This window comes from Amphiprion ocellaris, chromosome 11, assembly GCF_022539595.1.
Source record: "Amphiprion ocellaris isolate individual 3 ecotype Okinawa chromosome 11, ASM2253959v1, whole genome shotgun sequence".
In the NCBI taxonomy this organism is placed as follows: domain Eukaryota; kingdom Metazoa; phylum Chordata; class Actinopteri; family Pomacentridae; genus Amphiprion; species Amphiprion ocellaris.
Window position 1 is genome coordinate 2764038 of NC_072776.1, and position 19765 is coordinate 2783802.

General features: G+C 39.8%; 2 protein-coding genes across 4 annotated transcripts in view; both read left to right on the forward strand.

The window, feature by feature from the left end:
* The first annotated feature begins 1854 nt into the window (after nucleotides 1-1854).
* commd6 (COMM domain containing 6) lies at nucleotides 1855-6730 on the forward strand. The gene is made up of 7 exons (XM_023276643.3): nucleotides 1855-2090; nucleotides 2878-2936; nucleotides 3669-3734; nucleotides 3836-3912; nucleotides 4078-4246; nucleotides 4343-4495; nucleotides 4926-6730. The coding sequence occupies exons 1-7, from the start codon at nucleotides 2069-2071 to the stop codon at nucleotides 4974-4976; spliced, it is 597 nt and encodes a 198-aa protein (XP_023132411.1). The 5' UTR covers nucleotides 1855-2068; the 3' UTR covers nucleotides 4977-6730.
* Nucleotides 6731-7875: 1145 nt separating this feature from the next.
* Nucleotides 7876-19765, forward strand: part of tbc1d4 (TBC1 domain family, member 4) — a 33393-nt gene continuing 21503 nt past the window's right edge. The window contains exons 1-4 of one of the 3 annotated variants that reach the window (XM_055015266.1): nucleotides 7876-8894; nucleotides 16219-16347; nucleotides 16425-16656; nucleotides 18274-18518. In XM_055015266.1, coding sequence (XP_054871241.1) covers nucleotides 8514-8894; nucleotides 16219-16347; nucleotides 16425-16656; nucleotides 18274-18518 — 987 coding nt within the window. In that variant the 5' untranslated portion in view covers nucleotides 7876-8513. The remainder of the gene's footprint in view (nucleotides 8895-16218; nucleotides 16348-16424; nucleotides 16657-18273; nucleotides 18519-19765) is intronic. The other 2 variants (XM_023276625.3, XM_023276628.3) reach the window with 2 other exon arrangements.

The following is a 19765-nucleotide window of genomic DNA, read 5'->3' on the forward strand; positions in this document are numbered from 1 at the left end:
TTTTAGGGTTTGTTTTGTTACAGAGTCTGTGACAGAATGCGAGTTGATGATCCAGCGGGGAGAGAATGAAAGCACAGGGCTTAAACAGGTGGAGGTGAGGTGGAGAACAGGTGAACAGAGTGAACTGATTACTGCAGCTGATGTGCATTACAGCAATCAGCAAAGTTCAGACAGGTGAGTGAGACAAGAAGGCAGACAGATGCAGAGACCAACAAACACAAACAGAGGGAGCCAGAGGGACAAGACAAGGAGAGAGAGACAACAGGGAGAGAGAAGACAGGATGAGAGACAGAAATACAAAAGAGACAGATGACAAAGACAGGAAGAAGGGAGAAGGAAGAAAAGAGGAAGGAGAAAGAAAGGCAGGAGCTGGAACAGGGATCATAACATGTTTAGTATAATGGCTGTGATTGTCCTAAAAAAAAATTGCACTTGAAGACCTAAGAGTGATTCTTAATGCAATAGTTAAAATAAAAAAAACTAATGTTTTTATGTTCATTATGACCATGTCTTTACAAATTCCAGAATTATTTATTATGGAAACAATCACTCATTAATAAAAAATGACTGGATATCGCTAAAATGTCGAAATAAAGTCGACATTTTAAGTAAAAACATAGTTTTAATTGTGTTGTTTTTATTAAGTTGAGATAATCATGACAGATATTTCTTTATTGGCAAAATATCAAATTTTCTTTCATTTCCTCTTGAAGAAAAGACTGGCCAGACTCCAAGGCTTTCTCAGTTATTGAATATAAAGTAGTGTGTGAGTAAAGTGTCAACAAGCTTACTACAGTATCTTTATAAATAACTTCCAATTTCAGTTTTACTCAATTGTATATTCAGTATTTTAGAAGAATCTTTCTGTAAAAATGCCATTTGGTGTTTGATTATGTTGATTTTAGGCCTGAAAACAGCAAAAAATGTCAACTAAGATACAGAAAGGCCCACAATTATATATTGACCCATATATTCACTTTTGCTGCATTAAGTTTCTATTTTATGGGCTATGTTTCGCTTGTTATTTGTTTTTGATTGCTTATCAGAGGAAATGCTTTAAAAATCTATTTAAAAAAGCAATGCAGTACAGTGCAACACAATACAATCTGAAGACAATCACCAAGGGCAGCACCTCAGAACATTACACTACACAAATATATTAAAAAGAGCACACAAATCAAGAGTCTTAATGGCTTTCATATTAGTGGAATGTCTAATAGTTTTAATATATTGCTTGACCTCATTGTCAAAGACAGAAAGAAGTGATTTCTGATTAGTGTATAGACATTTGTGGATATTTCATTTGGCTAAATATATGATAAGATTAATGATATATATATATATATATATATATATATATATATATATATATATATATATATATATATATATATATATATATATATATATATATATATATATATATATATATATATATATATATTTCTTTGGCAGATGGATAGTCAGTGAAGTCAAACAATACATATTCAAAGCACAAGGAAAATATGGTTCATCACAAGTAGAAATCAATTTGCAAATATTTTCCCATAATTTGGTGGAGAAGGGGCAAGATCAAAATAAATGAAATACGTCTTCAGGGTGTTGTTCACAGAAAGAGCAATTTATATCTATGTCTCTTTTGAATCGTTGAAAAAAGAGTTTTGATGAGTAAAATCTGTGAATTATTTTAAAAGATACTACTTTTACTTTATTATTTATCGGGAATACTGTACTTGTCAGCTGGGAAATAATGCACTTAATATGAAGTGAAGAAGAAGAAACTTCCAGGCCTAGAAAAAAAGAGAAGAAGAAGAAACTCCAGTACAGCAGGCGGCGGTGTGCACCTTTGGTTTACCAAAATAAACACGAAGAAGAAAAATATCGGCACCTCTTGTTAAGGGGAGACGGCTTGCCCGGTTAAAATATAACTTTACTTATGAACAGCCGTCCTGAATTCAATAATAACATTATTTTTTTAAAATTGTAAAGTCGCTGAAGGAGGCCGGAAGTCGGACGTCGCTAAGTCGTCAAACCTGCTACGGCAGTTAAAGCCTGACAGAGAGAGAAGATGCCAGCAGCAGAGTCATGTGGTGGGTTTTAACCTGCATCCTACAGCCTTTTAGTGTTTTTAGCTGCTTCTATTTTAATTATAAATAAGATAAGGCTAGACTTTTCACTGCAGCTATGTGCGCAATCCAGCGAATATATGCTAATTTAGCTGCTACTTAGCATTAGCTTACCGTAGTAGCTAACAGGAGGCGATATGTTTTCACTTCCCTAAAGCTGAATCAAAACTAGCCTCTCTGGGATTCTTAACCTGAATGACCCCAGCCTCAGTTGAACCCTGATTATTTACCCCTGCTATCCCTAAAATTTTAGAGCCCCAGTTTGTGTCTCTGACGTATTAACATTAGCATCTATGTCCATCACAGCTGCAGCCGTTAGTTGCTCTAAAATACAGCGTTTAAAAACTTATTTTCAGAATCCTTCAAGTACTTTTAGCCGTCACATTGAAAAGTCTGCCCTCAACTGCACGATAAAATAGATTTTAAGCCCATTTCCCAGGTTCTACTAAGATTTCTTTAGGTCAAATGGCACTTATAATGTTTGACTAATGTATTGACTAACTGTGTTGTTATCAATAAATAATTCAGATCACAAATTCCTTTGCAGTTGCCCATGCTTGGGGGAAAATGCAAAGAGATGCCATCATTACCATGGTCCTGCCTCGTTTTTCCAGCCAATTCTGTAGTGCATAATGACCACAGTTAGACTCACATGACTCTGTGTCTATTGTGCATTTTGCCACCAGTGGTTCAGTCCACAAAAGACTGGGAAATCTTGTGGTAAAGTAATTGCTTCACTTCTGTATTTCAGCTTCCAACAACGTTGTGGACAACATCTGTAGGCTTTCTCCAGATCTATTGGCTGAAGCAGTGAGTGTTCTCTATCTTTAGTTGTCCCCATGCAGGTCAAAAACAAGTTACATAAAGGCAGCTAAGCACACAGCGTAGACCTTGATTCTTATTTAAGTGAGTGATATTAGTACTTACAGGAGAAGCATCACACCGGTCATATATCATGCTATTATTATTGGTCTCCAGTGTGCGAACTGCAGGGGAGTTAAGGACAGCTTTACATTCTTAATAAGTCATTAGGTCATCTGAAAACATCATTAGTGACGTTTGAAGGGGGCGTGTAGTGTTGGTATGCTGTTTCTGCCGTGTATTTCTATTTTTCTTTTTGCTCATCATCATGGATCATGTGTAAAATAAAGAAAAAATGAAATATACAGCATTTTTCTGCTCGTTCCTCACCACTCTACACAACTCTGTGGCTCATTTTCCTATTCTTATTATTCATAGTAAGGATAAACCAAAAAAAAGCTCAATCAAAAGTGGGAAAAGGTGAGCTTCCCAGAAAGTCATGGCATAGTTGGCACACTGTTGCCCTATGTTACTTGTTTGATTACTACAGTCACAGAGTGAATTTCTAAAAGAGTAAAAATTGAATTTATTTTCAGATTTGCTACAGGGCAAAGTTGGATGTGAAATATAGAGTAGAAGCATTAATTTTACAGCACACTCTGTTCGAGTGACACAGGATGTGGTGCTGTTGCCATAGAGGTTGAACTGTAGTTCTGATAACTAATCTTATAATCTCCACAGTGTCAGCACATTCTGACTTATCTGCAAGGGCAGACAAGAGGAGTGGATTCAGCTGAAATTTGTGATGTGAGTCAGTATTTCCGTCTGTTTTTTTCCAAATATATAGTAACGCATTTTCCCAAGTTCCTCTTTCGTGACCTTTTTGTTTTTGTTTTTCTACTGGGCAGAGATTTCAGAGCGCTGGGGTCAGACTTGACCATGAAGCTCTTCAGGACATCATTAGGTTTCTTTTGCTGACATTCAGGTACCTTTGATACTCATTTTTCTATATGAATGAGTGTGTGAGTGTGTTTTTTTTTTTTTTCATGTTGCAACCGTTTATTCCTGTTTGGCCTGATAGAAATCAAATCGCACATGAAGAGCACCTTGTTCTGCTTTACGGAGCGATAGTAATGCTTTATATCTGCAGGTCAGGTGGGAAAAGCAACATCTCTGGGGATGAACTTGTGTCGAAGCTGGAAGAAAGCAGCAATAAATGGTCCAAAGCTTCCCTTCAGGTGTTGCACAAGTTGTGGAGTGAACATGGAGCATTAGTCCACACTCAGCAGGACGTCCAGGCCGTGCTCAGCATCGGCCAGGTATATCCAGTTTTATTTCTCACCTGAACATGCAATTTAATCTATTTTTCTTCTTTGTCAAAGCCTATGAGACATAACTAGATTGTTTTACTCTAGTTAGTGGACATGCAGTGGAAGCTGGGCATGGCAGTGAGCTCAGACAGCTGCCGATCTCTCAACTCTCCATATGTGACCTTACTGCTAAAGATTGTCGAGCCCTCTGGACAGATCTGTCAGAGGTCTTTTGAGATGACCATTCCACAGTTCCAGGTTTGTACTGGTCAATGTGAATGCTGATGTCTTTTTTTTCTGGCTAGATTTTGAGTTTCTTCTTTATTGATCGTGTTTTCCATGATCGTCAGTGCCATGCCATGGCTCCCTGGTGTGTGTGTGTGTGTGTGTGTGTGTGTGTGTGTGTGTGTGTGTGTGTGTGTGTGTGTGTGTGTGTGTGTGTGTGTGTGTGTGTGTGTGTCTGTGTGTGTGTCTGTGTCTGTGTCTGTGTCTGTGTCTGTGTCTGTCTGTCTGTCTGTCTGTCTGTCTGTCTGTCTGTGTGCATACATGTATATCTGGAGGGAGGGAAGGATGGGTTTTCTTGTTTTTAATGTTTTTTAAAGTTGTAAAGCACTTTGTGTTGCATTTTAATTGTATGAAAAGTGCTATATAAATAACGTTTGACTGATTGATTTGTTTTCCTCTGCAGAACTTCCACAAGCAGTTCAAGGAGATTGCAGCTGTCATGGAGACGGTATGATGGTTGCAGGCACACTTCAGTGCTTATCACAGTTACACCACATCGATACGGAGCCAACGGAAGAGCAGTTTGACACGTGTTTGTCTGCTGGCTGTCTCAAAATGGATGGCAATTGCTGCAAATATTAACTCTCAGCTTTGTACTTGTATTTTTCCACAGATTGCATAAGCTTCTAGATGTTCCAGCTAGAATTAAAACAGCTGAGAGATAAACTGTCTTCAATTTGTGTGCCAAGATTTAACTGTACTTCCTCCTGTTAACATATCCAGGTATGGAGAATTTTTAGGGTTTACACAGGCTGTTTAGGCTGCAAAATCCAACTAATATTCTTAATTGTGCCACATCTGTTGCAAAATGTCTATGATATGGTTTAGGTAAATCACAGTTTATACTAAATTGCACTTTGCCAATGCATTTGTACTTTCAGACTGAATGAGAATGCAGGTCCACAGTGAGCACATCTGTTGCTGTATTTTTATCTCTGCTCTGGGACTGTGATTACCTTCCTCTATACAACATTATCTACATAGTTACTGATAGTATTTGAAATTTGTGTTTACTCTGCGCCACAGCTTTTAGTGAGAAAAGCTTGTGAAGGAAAACGGTCCATGTGAGCTTTTTAGGCTTTGTGTTTGCTTTTTTTGCTCAGTGGTAGAAAGTACCTGAAGTACATTCAATCAAAAGCTGTACTAGAATATTTTTTCATGTACTTTATGCATATTTAAATTCCATTTTAGGTCATGTCTTACTTCTACTCCATAACAATCCAGAGGATTATATTATACTTTTCATATTGCTGCATTTTATTTAAACAACTAGAATGACTGGTTAATTTGTGCATTTAAGGGTTTGCATTTACAAAACCCCACAGAATACAACACATTGTCAGTGTTTTTGGTTTATTACCCCTTACAATAAAGCGATATGTATTGTAATTGTGGCTGCTTGACTTGTTAGTAGTTTTCACTTCTCAAATGGTTTCATTTAACCCTCATGTCATCCTGCGGGTCAAAATTGACCTGGTTTAAAGTTTGAAAATGTGGGGAAAAAATATATTTTCACAGTGAAACTTCTGATGTCCACATTTTCAACATTTTGGGAAATCTTTGAACATTTTTGGTGGAAAAAAGAAATGTTAAAATGTTTCTTAAGGATATTCACAAAAAAATCAACCAAAATCCAGCAAATTTCACTGGATTTTGGTTGATTTTTATGTGAATGTTCTTAAAGAAAATATTAGAAATTTTACTGATATATATGGAATCACTGAAGATATTTTTAGGATTTTTTTGGGGGGGAAGACTTTTACTCATTTTTTGAAAATATTTACAGGAATTTTCTTCCCAAATTTGGGGGATTAAAAAAAAAACTTTTAAGGAATTACTGGAATTTTCTTCCTGAAGGTTTTGCAAATTTTCAGAAATTGGGGGAATGTTTTTTCTGACTTTTTGGATTTTTTTCAGACAAGGAAACAATATTTTTTGGTGCCTGTAAATGAGGACAGCAGGAGGGTTAAAGAACTGTTGAAGCTGCAGAGAGGTGAAATGATCTCCTATTTACTCATCTCACAACTCCTGAGATTCATCTGGTGATCCTTTGGAGGAGATCAAACACACAGTTTTGGAACCAGTTTACTACCTAACCAAATCTCTACCTGCCTCTGATGCATGAGTTGTGTAATGAGTTTGTATTATTTTTTTTGCAGACTAAATACTTTTCCTTTTGATAGTTGAAGTAAATTATGTTATTCTGAACATTTCTGTCTGTGTTGTTATTTTGATACTTCAATCGTCTGTATACTTCATCCACAAGTGATGCTACAAATAATTAAACGTGAACCTCAGCTGCATGGTTATTTGATCTATGCTTATTGTTTTTGCAGATTAGTTAATGAAATCCTATGAATTTGTAAAAGTAACCACATAAAAATAAACATGTAAAAAATACTTTTGGGTAATTTTATAGTCAGGTGGAGATTCTCAAGAGTCTGTAGGACTTTGAGGGATGTTTTAATCATTCTGTCAGGATTATGCATATTTTAACAATGGATTTCAATATTTTTTTCTATTTATGGTTTTGCATGGTCATCATTAGATTCAGTATAGTGTGAACAATCAGCTCATCCTATGATTTCATTAAAATACAGGTCTAGAGTCTGATGTTTCATGGCCTTCCTGGAATATGAAAGTTGTTTACAGTTGAAATAGGTGCAGAGCAGCACTGTGAGGTTCTCCAGGATGGAGCTCTGCTGGCTGCTCCCTCACACATGAGGTTATATATGGACAAGGGTCTATTCTGGGGACAGGCGAAGTGCATTTAGTGGATGGGAACTCCTCAGTGCTTAACCCTTGTGTCGTCCTGCAGGTCAAAATTGACCCGTTTTAACGTTTGAAAATGTGGGGAAAAAACACATTTTTTGAAAATATTTACAAGAATTGCCAAATTTGGGGTATTTTTTAAAATAAAACTTTTAAGGGAAATTTTTAAGGAATTATTGGAATTTTCTTCCTTAAGGTTTTGCAAATTTGTGGGACTTTTTTTGCTGAATTTTGGGAAACAATATTTTTTGGTGGCCGCACACGAAGACAACAGGAGGGTTAAAGCATCAGATTACTCCTGTCCAATACTATGATTCAGCACTGCCTGCTTGTAAACAGCTGTGAACTTCCTTGGTGAATTTTGCAAAGCCCCCCGCTTTAACCTGGTGGTTTTGGGGATTACACCCAGCGCAGTTTTGGGCGTTGAGGATCACGCAGGAGCTAAAGGAGCTGCAAACACTTTCCCCCCGTCTGCCATGGAAGAGACTTTTCCAGTTTGTGTACCGCGGAGAAAGGCGGAGCCAGCTCCTGTCACGTTCCGTCCAGCAGCCCTCCCTGCCCACTCCTCCAGCACATGGGATGGTTGGGTAGTTCGTCAAAGCGCGCAGCCGCTCCGCCTCCAAGGCGTTGTGGAAGAAAGGATCCCAGACGAGAGGCTGCATTTAAAAGACAATCAGTGTATGTATTTTATAGTTCACGGGGAAGGGATTTAGCGTAGAGCCCGCTGAGTTTATGCGTTACTGGATTTCGGGGCTGGGACGGTGTGAACGCGCCGCCCCGTGTGCGTAAAAGGAGCAGCGCGTCAAAGAAACCAGATTTCTCTGGGCGGCTTGTGTTTACACAGGAGCCGTCCAAAGCCACGTTTTAGCAAGGAACAGTGCACAGGAGTGTTCAGCGTTTGACTCTCTGCCCATGCAAACAGTGGAGCCGAGCAGGGACCCTAGCTGCGAATACATGGCCTTATAAGTCAGTTTACTTGAAATCCCTGAAGGAAAAGCAGCCGTCGGATGCGTTTTTTGGGGGGGATATCATGGAGAGCTGCAGCTGATCGAGGGGTTGAGCACATGTCCTGCATGTAGTTGAGCGTGTCGTTGTGTGAACTTGAAGTATGGAAACTGTTGCAAAGTGACCACAACTGGCCTCGGCTGCGGGGAATGGTATACGAAGAGCAATATTTTATATTTGAAAGTAGCATTTAGTCGCTGCCATCGAGTGTGACATGGAGATCCAAGAGGAGAAGACAGAGCGGAGGTTCGCCCTGAGTTACATCGGCTGGTCGTCGCTCGACAGGCGGGCCACCCTGCCCATGCTGCCGTGGCTGGTGGCCGAGATCCGCCGGAGGAGCGAGAAGGGCGACTGCGGCCCCGTGATGCAGCCCAGAGAAGTTCAGCTGGTCCTGTGTCCCCCCTTCGTCCGATGCGTCCCCTCCAGCAGCAACAACTCCTCGGTTTTCATATTCGAGCACAAAGCGCAGCTCATCTCTCGGTTCATCCACAACAGCAACGACCTCACCTACTTCGCATATCTGCTCCGGGGCCAACCGGACAATCCCGAGGCAGAGATGTCCTGTCACGTCTTCAAAGCTGCAGACCCCAACCAGGTAGGCCTGCTGAGGGGGAAAACATCCTCCTGATGCATAACAATCAGAGCAGGAACAAGAGGTGCAGGATTGTGGAGAACAGACTGAGCAAAACAGCCATTCAAATAAGAAATATGACTTTTAAGAGAGTTTTCTATGACCTGCTCAGCTCAAAAGTACAATTTAAACAATAAGTCTCTGTAATGTTTTCATAATATCCCAGTGAGATTAAAATTTAATACTCGAGAGTCATTGGCTCTAAATGATGTCAGGTTTTGCAATAAGGCACACCTGTTTAAATGCTGCTGTGATGGACCGAGTTTCATTTTTAAAGTAAACAAAAGACAAAGGAGAGTCCAGCAGCAGCCTGATTTTCCTTGAGGTGACAGCTCTGTAATTTAATCTCAGACATACACACTCGCAGTATTAGATTAGTCAATGGTCCAAACATGTTTGTTTTGGCATTAAGTATTTAGGCCACCAGTTGGTGGAGATGATAAACCAAGCACACTGTTTTTGTTTCTGTCAGAGTTAATCCATCGCTGTGTTTTTCTCTTTAGGGCATCAGTATTGTGCTCAATCCACTACAGTTTACCAAAACTCCATGCAATGTCACCATTTTGGCAACACAAATGTAATGTGTTTGGTTGGATTTTCAGTGTTTTCCCACTTTGCAGCATAATGGTGTGTATGTTTTCAGAGGTAGCCGTGCCATGAGCCCTGTGGGCCGCCGTAGGTCAGACTGGTGCCTGTGGTGTGACAACAGCTGGATAGGCACAATATCGAGTCAGCACATTTACATGCTGATCAGCATCCACCTCTTGAGTAATAAAGCGAAATGTTGTAAACAGTCAGAAAAATCAGGAACATGGGAGTCAGTGTTTGGATCCCAGTGTGCGGTCAGAAGAAGCTGCGTTCAAGAGCTCACCTCAGTGCCACTGATGTGTGTGAGAAGAATTTCTTGCATATTTTGACAACATTCTCAAAAACATATCAAATACAGAACTCACAGTTTAAGATAAAAATACTAAGAACAGATGTATAAAATAATTTTTCCACTTTTAATCGAACCTTCCCCCTCACAAAACCAACCTGCTGATATTTTTCTTTGTTTAGCTTCTAAACCTGTACAATGTATTTCCACTTCCCATCAATCCAGTGTTTTATAAACAGAGCCGTTATCGCCAACCTCTCTTTCAGCGTCTTGTTTCAGTTAAATAGATGTTTGGTGGATGATAAGGATTTTTAAAACAAGAGAAGAGAAAAGCACTTTGACGGTTTTAGATGCTAAACTCATTTGCACCAGTCGTACCAGTGTCCATGGTATAAATCAGCATAATTCCAAACAAGGCCCCATGTGCAGCCCCAGAGGTCACATGATCCAAGTTAAAAAACTATCTGAATTATCACCAACATGTTCTTCATTTTACAACATGGTCTTCATTTCACAACTATAGAAAATTCCTTCATAATCAGAACCAATAAAGCAACAGCAACCCACAATAATCTCTTAAAAAGTGAAAATAAATCCGCTGTTTTTCATACTCATCTATGATAGGTTGTTTTTTTTTTTTCAAATGCAGCTAATATTGGTTCATTATGTACAGGAAGGTACTGTGAAAATGCTGGGCTTTATCAACCCTCCTGTTGTCTTCATTTACGGGCACCAAAAAATATTGTTTCTTTGTCTGAAAAAAATCCTAAAATTCAGCAAAAAAATTCCCCAAATTTCTGAAAATTTGCAAAACCTTCAGGAAGAAAATTCCAGTAATTCCTTAAAAGTTTTTTTTTTTAATCCCCCAAATTTGGGAAGAAAATTCCTGTAAATATTTTCAAAAAAGGAGTAAAAATCTTCCAAAAAAAAATCCTAAAAATATCTAAAGTGATTCCATATATATCAGTAAAACTTGTTTTCTTTAAGAACATTCACAAAAAAATCAGCCAAAATCCAGCGAATTTCGCAGGATTTAGATTTTTTTTGTGAATGTTCTTAAGAAACATTTTTAACATTTCTTTTTTTCCACCAAAAATGTTCAAAGATTTCCCAAAAACGTTGAAAATGTGGACATCAGAAGTTTCACTGTGAAAATCTTTTTTTTTCTCCACATTTTCAAACTTTAAAACGGGTCAATTTTGACCCGCAGGACAACATGAGGGTTAAGCAATAATGTATTTAAAAAATAACATATAGATAAGAATTAGAATAAGTTCCTAATACACGCTTTTTGTGTTTGCAGTTTGGTTTGCACCAACGTCACTACACTCCCCATAACACAATCTGAAGTCCTCCAGTGGCTCATGTTATTGTCGTTTCCCCGGCGACCGGGTCAGGAATCCTTCACAAATAGTGTTCACAAGCAGATACCCAGTTATGCTCACATTTTGCATTGATCTAAAGCACGCCTTCGTTGTATCATCTTTCCTGTGGTGTGCATAGAGCCTGAGCACACTGTTTGTCTGCTAGTGAAAGCTGAGAGCAGTAGAGGCTACGAGTTCGAGGCAGGCGCTCTGTCGAGGTCTGTGGCCTCTCTGCAGCAGTTAGAGAGGCATCTTGAACATTCCTCATTATTACACAACCAAAACTGGTTTGGCAGCCAGCAAGCAACTTAGCAACATGTGCAAGGTGAACCATGTGGAATGCATGGGTTATTCTATCAGATGTCGCGTTCAACACCCTGTTGCAGCGATTGTTAATTGTGGACTAAATGCTCGGTATTGTTCTGCGTTTTAATTCAGCCGTTCTCATTGTGCTGCTGTGGATTTTCTCTTTGTCACAGCTGAGTTTGAAGACCTGATAAAATACTGCTTTATTTTTGGGCGACTGTTTTCACATCTATTCTTAGCTGCAGACATGACAGGGATACATTGTGCAAAGCCTGAGGAAGGAGCCCTGGCATCTATCAGAACGATGTGAAAGGTTAAAATGAGAAAACGCTCATGGCGTCTTGAAGAGCAGAGAAGCTCAGTCGGTTCAAGTTCAGTTTGTCAGGTTTTGTGTGCGTGACACGAAAACAGCTTAACATGCAGAAACACCAAAAAAATCTGTACATTAACATGACGTGTCTCAATGAGTGTGATGGTTAAAATCAGGCTTGACTACCGTAACTTGAAATACAACTTCAGTCCTTGTGTAGAAATTAATTATTTTTTTTATAGGCTTTAATTAGTTACACGTAAGGTGTAGCTGTTCAAGGCTAGCACATGTACACCTAATATTTTGCCAAAATGATACCAGATGTAGGGTTAGACATGAGTTAAACATCTTTTTGAGCTTTACCTGACTCAGAGTCTGTGATACTCATTTGTGTTTTCAGTGAAATGAGGAAAAGCAGATACAAATTTAGCACAGACTCTAGTCATTGTGTCATTATCAAGCCAGTAATAAACAGTCGGAGCTTACATTGTTTAAACTGCAGCACCTTTTGTTGTTTTCCACCTTTGCTCTGAGTTGGAACAGAACCATTCCCTCATTGGGTGACCCTCCGCTGTTTCATGGGTGCTGCTCATCATTCGGGGACAGTGACACATACTAATGATGAGCCAAGTCAGGGTGCAGGTCACGCATTTTACTCAAATTATAATTGAGACTGTAATGCTTTTGTGCTATAAAGCCAAGTTTGGATAGAAACCTATTGTCTAGCTACCTGCTTTACATTAGGTGTCTTTACAAAACATGGACATCTTGTGTTTCCATGTGGAGTAAAACACTTCTTTTCCTTCTTGTGTCATATAGAGGTGTTGAAATGGTTGTTCTTCGACACACTTGTGCTTGTGACACAGTCACTGTCTGTTAATATGATCACATTTCTTGCAAAACGAGACACTGAAGACCACAGATTCATATCTGGTTGTCATGGTGGATTCTGTCAAAGTCAAGAACAGTGAATGGGAAACTACATTTTTTCACATTTACAAAGATGTATGTCATGCCCAAGCATACTAAATAGCTTTGTTGGCCTGTCGATATTGTGTGCATTTGCCATTTTAGTTCTTAGCAGAGGCACATTCAGCTGCTGTTGTTATTTGCATAGTTTTTAGCAGCATTGAAGTTCAGCTTAACAGTCAAATCCTGTGTAAAGTCATACCAAAATAAGTTTAACTCCATGGTAGTTTTTCACCAAAATCAAACTCCAATCACATAATTAGCTGCAACATGTGTACAAAAAGAAAGGAAAAACCACTTTGTGTCACTGCCATCACTGATATGACTCCCACCTTATGTAAAGGTGATACACGGACCTTTTTGTTTCACGTTCTAACATGAACTTTATTGAACTTAGCTGCCCAATTTGCCCTCAGGCAGGTGGAAAAACACTGGGTGTAGTGAAAGCTACTAAGCGTCGTAAGGACCAATCCTTGGAGAGCCTCAGCAGCACAAAAACAGATCCACACTGACAGGTCACTTTACTATGTCCACCTGTGAAATCTAATGCGATCCAGTACAACAGCTCTGCCATAAGTTCTTCTTTTATGACAGTTTTACTATTTCAGGTCTCAGTAATGTTGCTGACATGGTGATGATTCTACTGTATGTTTCTTATTGGGTTCATCGTGGTTGTGTGCTGAACGACATTATGCTTTAAAGTAGTACTTTGCTGTCTCGTGTGTGTTAGTGGAGTGGACAAAATATTCGAAACACATGGACAACAACCAGTATGACCTCAGTAGAGACTTCACCTTACGTGACAATGTTGACAAAAAAACTGAAAATGTAGAAGAAAAGTAGAATTTATGAGAGCGCTGTTGTTGTGGATTAGATTTTACAGATGTACAGTACATTTACTGGTGAGTGTGTGCACTAATGCAACAGCTTTTCTGCAGGTTTATAATTGTTACCTAATAAACCACATATTTTTTTCAGTTTCCTATGATACATGAAGTGTTTCACTGATTCACTGTCACTTTTTTGGCTCCCTAAGTTGAAAAGGAAAGTTTGCACAAGTGAAATTCAGCATTAATTGCTTTTTGGTCTTTCGTTTATTTCTGTTTTATATCTCTCCAAGAACTAATTGCTTCCAACCTAAAAAGCATGTAGTCTTCAATTACCTCTGGTCTGACATGAGGAATTATCTTCCATGTCTCTGCCTGTTTCCACTCTTATCTCGTATTGACACAATGATAACCCGTGTGTCTCTAAAAGAGCTCTAATTAGGCCGGTTCACAGACGCTGTGTGTGATTGTTCGGGTCCCCACTCTTTCCTGGTGGTTTGGCTTAATGGTGTCGATAAGAGCAACCGCACTATGTGCCAGCTGCTGTCTGATCTGATATTATTGGGGCCTATTGTGCAGAGGTTGGACGTTATGTGGGAGAGCTCAGGACTCCACCGAGCTCGGAGAGGACAATCCTCGTGCTTGTTCTTCTCTAAGCTCTAAAGCTGCGCTTGGCTGCTGCTGTTTATCCAGACAAGCTCCAGCTCACCACCAGTGTCACTGAGATGGTTTAATAAAGCCAGGCAGCGATGGCTAAACCAGTTTGGAGAAGAGTTTTGATGGCTGGGTATGTTTGAGTTTGGAAAAACCCATCGGCTTTCCTCTGTTGCCCAACAGCTCTGTGCCTGTCCATGCCTGCCTCCTCCCAAGGAATGAGCACCTTTCCCAGCTCTGGATTGGGTTAACTACAAATAATTAATCAGATCAAATGGTGCCCTGGCGTCATCTTACTCATGTATAATACAGCAGTTCCTTTAAATGTTAAGACAGCCCTGTCATTTCTTCCTCCGTGACAAAGTGGCGTGTGAAGCCGACGCTGCAGCTGTGATTCTCAGTCAGGAAGGCCTCTGAATTCTCTTGATCTCGTAGCGTCAACACCGTCTTTGCCAGTGCTGGACTCCCTTTTTTCCCCTCCACCAAGGTATCCTGTTTGATTTCTGTTTGTTTTTTCACCCATGGCAACTTATTCCAGCAGGATATTTTGTGCACTTACTTACAGTCCATCCCATTAAAGCATCATTTTAAAGCTTTGAAGGATTCCTAACGCATAGAAAATCAGTTACACTGGCCACATTTCTGAGTAAATATGTATGACCAACCAGCCTCCACCCCTCACCACCTGCGCTCCTCCTCATCTCAATGAAGCCCTCTGTCACCAGCACAGGCACAGTACAGCCCTTGGGAAAGCAGGCACTTGGAAAATGGGACTTTAAAATAGCTCATGTAGCCGCACAACAGCAGTGATCTTTGTGTCTTGTATGTAAATCAGGATAGACTTTGTCAGGATGTTTGCCTGCCCTCCCGCTTCTCTGCTGTTGTTCTGGTTGCACCTCAGGACTAAGACTGATGTATTTAGTTACATAACTTCCCTCCCCAGCGTACGTTATTAACATATTTGCCCAGCAGTCAGTATGCAGCTCTTATCTGCTGTGATAGATGTGTACAGTGAGTGTGTTGGAGCCTCTGTTTGTTTTAGCGCTCATTGTTGTCTTAAACACAGCGTTTGGCTGACCTTGGCTGTGGCACTAGTTAAGGGCCCTCTAGCTTTTTTTTTTTCACAGAGTTGGAGCTCGGAGGCTGTCAGCGAGTTTTGTCTGCCAAAATTTTAGAATGATTTAGTGCTCCCTGACTTCAGAAGTTTTCCTTCAGCCTCGATTGTTAAAGTGTCTCAAGCGCGAAGGATGATCAGGCTTCGTACTGCCAAGTGTTGCTCATGAAATGGTGTGGAAAGACTTACAGTTTCTGTCTTTTGTTTAGTTTTTTCCCTGGATGTGTGTTAGGAAAGCATAATTTAGTGGCACTGGCTGCTTGTGCACGTGTTGAACACAGCGGAGCAGGAAATAGGCAGAGTGACCTTCAAGTCTCTGATTTCTTCCAGTTCTCTGTTTTGTCTTCAGTCCTATAGAGCGTGGGCGTTCCCTGGCTCCCTGCCCACTTCTGATACCATTGTAGCATTTGTCTGTCTGTTGTTGACCAGCTTTTGTTCAGATCTTATTCTGTTTTTTAGCCTCAAGCTGTTTGAAGTCGCAGCATGAAGTCAGATTGTGTTATTTGTCAGTCATCTGTTTGTATTTTCATTCTGCATTTATGCGTCAAACAGCTGTTTTGATGTGATGCCACTGTTTTATGTGTGAGGGATCATGACCTTCAAGCTGCAGAGGTTATTTCACTTCTGCTTATTATATTTTCAGAATATCTGACTTATCATTGCAGTTTTTGAGACTGAGTTTAACATGAAAATGAGATTTTTTTTTTACAGAAACAAGTCATGCTGTGTAGTTTTAGGTAGTAGGATTAAGGACACTTTAGTTGTAGGAGGAGATGGGGTTCCATGTGACTTCCCAAGTCTTTTGTTTGCCTCGTTCATGTCTTTCCTATCCATCATATCCGTTCATTCCGCTCTCCTTCCTTACAGGTCCCCGAGGTAATCACTAGTATTCGCCAAGTCTCCAAATCAGCCCTAAAGGAAGATGCCAAGCCTAAACAGGAAGGAGACGAGGCCTTCTACAACTCGCAGAAGTTTGAAGTGCTTTACTGTGGCAAGGTAGACACCGATGCATGTGCTTTAAATATGGTGTGTTTTCACTCAACAAGGTGTTTTAAAATAAATGCTCCTGTTAGGTGACAGTTGGCCACAAGAAGGCTCCGTCCACCCTCATCGATGACTGCATCGACAAGTTTCGTCAGCATGAGATTGAGCGCAAGCGCCTGAGACTGCTCAACGGTCAGCGGGGCTCCACAGAAAATGCCCCCGTGGAGATTCTAATGGGGGCAGAAGGAGACCCGCTGTCCTCTGCTCTGAATGAGAGCACTGAGGACCCTGCAGCAGTGGAGGACTTGACCACAGGTGGAGGTAAAAGTTTTATTGAAATGATGCACATGTGTACAGCAACGGCCATAAGCTGGACCAACAAGTGACTTTAGACAGACTTTTGTTTTTTTTTATGACCCACAGTTGGCCGTTTCATAGCCCCACGTCCCTTAGTTACTGCGTAGCACCTGTCAAGTTGATGTATAAAGTGGCAGTTATAACAGCAGCAGATTTACCACTTTAGGTTAATTCATTTTATACACAGGTGGATAGAGGTCAGCGAAAATAACAACTGTTGCTTCATTAATAACAACCAATTGATGAGTTACTAGTGTTTTTTTCTTTTTTTTTGCCATATCGCCCAGCCCTAAAAGAGACATAACCCTCTGAATCTCAAGCAGTTTCTGTCTGTTTTACTGCTCCTGTCACATTTTTCACTGCAATATAAAGTCCTGCAACTCTGTGGAAACAGCACAACCATGGCTAGAAGTAGACAGAACTCAGAAATATCTTTTTGTTTTTTACAGTATGACACGGTTATAATGGCATTAAAAAATAGAAAGCTAAATTTATAGATATTGTTATATTTAATTTTTCCTGTGATTGTCTAATATTTGCTCTCTCTGTCTGCCATTCAGCTGAAAAGTCTGTGAATTTTTTTATCACTGTGCTGTTGGTTGCAGCTTAGTCATTAATGGCATTATGGTTGTGCTGAAGAATCCAGATTTTTTTAGTTTTATTACTCGATCTGATAGTACCAGTGACTATATTTTAGTGAATTTTAAACAAGACAAAAAATGATTTTGATCAAATATCACCATTTTAAGCTTAGATTTAGTTCAATTTTCTGATGGATGTAGAGTTCATGGCCTTGGTAGTTGAAAATCCGATGATTTTTACAATTTCTGGGTATGACAAATGGTGTAATTTTGGCAATTTTAAAATGATGTAGTATGCTTTTTGTTTGCTGATTTTGGAAGTGCAAGATGTACAACGTATATCATATATGTACACTACCGTTCAGAAGTTTGGAGTGACTTGGAAATGTCCTTCTTTTTGAAAGAAAAGCAGTTTTAACATTAAATGAATAATAAATCCAGTGTAGACATTGTTAATGTGCTAAATGACTATTGTAACTGGAAACGGTTGATTTTTAATGGAATATCTCCATAGAGGTACAGAGGAACATTTCCAGCAACCATCACTCCTGTGTTCTAATGCTACATTGTGTTAGCTAATGGTGTTGAAAGGCTCATTGATGATTAGAAAACCCTTGTGCAGTTATGTTAGCACATGGATAAAAGTGGGAGTTTTCATGGAAAACATGGAATTGTCTGGGTGAGCCCAAACTTTACTGCACAGAAATGACAGATGGTTAAAATGATGGCAAAAAACAAAACAAAGAACAACTGTCAACATCATAAGTTTCAAAGGAAGGCCATAAATTTACATTCAAGAATTCAGCGTCCAACAGAATTATGTATAATCACTAAATAGTACAGTCAAACATGGTTAGACTTGTCTGGTTCCATGGTGGTCTGTACATTCATAAGTCTAATGGCAAGAAATAGAAAATATCCAGTTTGTAACAAAAAAACTGCAAGTTAGTCATGTTATCTGAATAAACAGTTGAGCGTATCTTCGCTGTGTCTGGTCCAGGTCAAGGCCTGACCAGCAGCGCCAGTCAGAGCAGCTTGCGAGGAGCGTTCCCTGAGTGCATCCTGGAGGACACTGGGTTCGAGGAGCCTCAGGAGTTTCGTACTCGCTGCAGCAGCCTGGCAGGGAGTCTGCAGAGGAAGCCAGGGGAGGGTGTCATCATGGGTCCCACGCGACGCAGACACGCCAGCGCTCCGAACCACGTTCAGCCGTCTGACGCAGACAAGAACCGCACTATGCTCTTCCAGGTAAAGCAAATGTGATGAAGAAAAGCTCACCTGATTTCCAAGTAAAGTAATCTTGCAGTAGTGATGTGGTGCGTTGGTTTGAGAATGAGCGTAGCAGCTCAGAGGATTCTTACACTGGAAAAAAGCCCCTCTCAAAACAAGAAAAAAAAGCTTGTTTCAAGGAACTTTTACCTTTAAATAAGTGAAAAAATCTGCCAATAGAACAAGTGAAAAATGTCTTGGTAAGATTTCTTGAAATAAGATATGATATTTACAATATTGAGATCTTAAAATTAGCTGGGAAAACTTATTTTAGGCTATATTTTACCAGGATTAGGTGTCTTAAAATAAGCCAGACATGCTAATAAAATAACAATTTTTCACTCAAAAATAGATTTTTTTTCTTTCATGTAATGAGATGCATTAAACTGAGTTTTCTTGTAAAATACAACTCAAAACAAGATAATTTCAAGATTGTTTGACTTTACAAGATATTTAAGATGTGTTGTCTTAAAACAAGTCCCTCCATCTGCTGAAATGTCACTTGTTAAGTGAATTTATCTTAAATCAAGTGGGATGAGACATTTAGACTAAATATAAGACAAATAGACTTGGTAAGATTTAGAGTTTTTGCAGTGTATCTCTTCGTCCAACTGACTCAGAAAGCTGGTTTGAAATAGTCATGAGGAGCACTAATCAAAACGGTAATATACTCCTAATAAAAGTTGTGGTTTGTTGTACTCTGAAGTGCCAGGGCAGGGCCAAGAGAGTGTTCATATGTGCATTAGTCATACTTAAAGACATGCCTACTATGTGTGATTGTGTTGTGGCTGATCAACATGTAATGTACAGTTATGCTCTCTGGATTTACTGCGTCCTAAATATACTCTCTTTGTCAGTGAGAAGGATGTTGTTGTTTTTGTCAGTTGCTACCGCTAAATCATAATGTGTCTTGAAGAGCTTGATTCCAGCTGTCACACCAGAGAAGCCCAACGCTGGCCAGCTCCAGCGCTGTTTGTCATTGAAGCCTCCTCTTCTCTCCGTTTATTCGCCGAGCCTCATGCTACTGCAAATCATTTTTATGTGCTCGCGGCTGGCATTTATAATGTACCGGCTGGTGCGGCCCTGTGTAACTGATTCAGTTAAAAGGCTGTAACTCCTGTGTAGAATTTGTGAGTGCAGCACTACTCCTGTGGAAGTGCAAGGCCTCCTGCTTTATGAAAAACATGCGGGCAGCAGCGTGAGCCAGCTGCCATTCCTCACACACC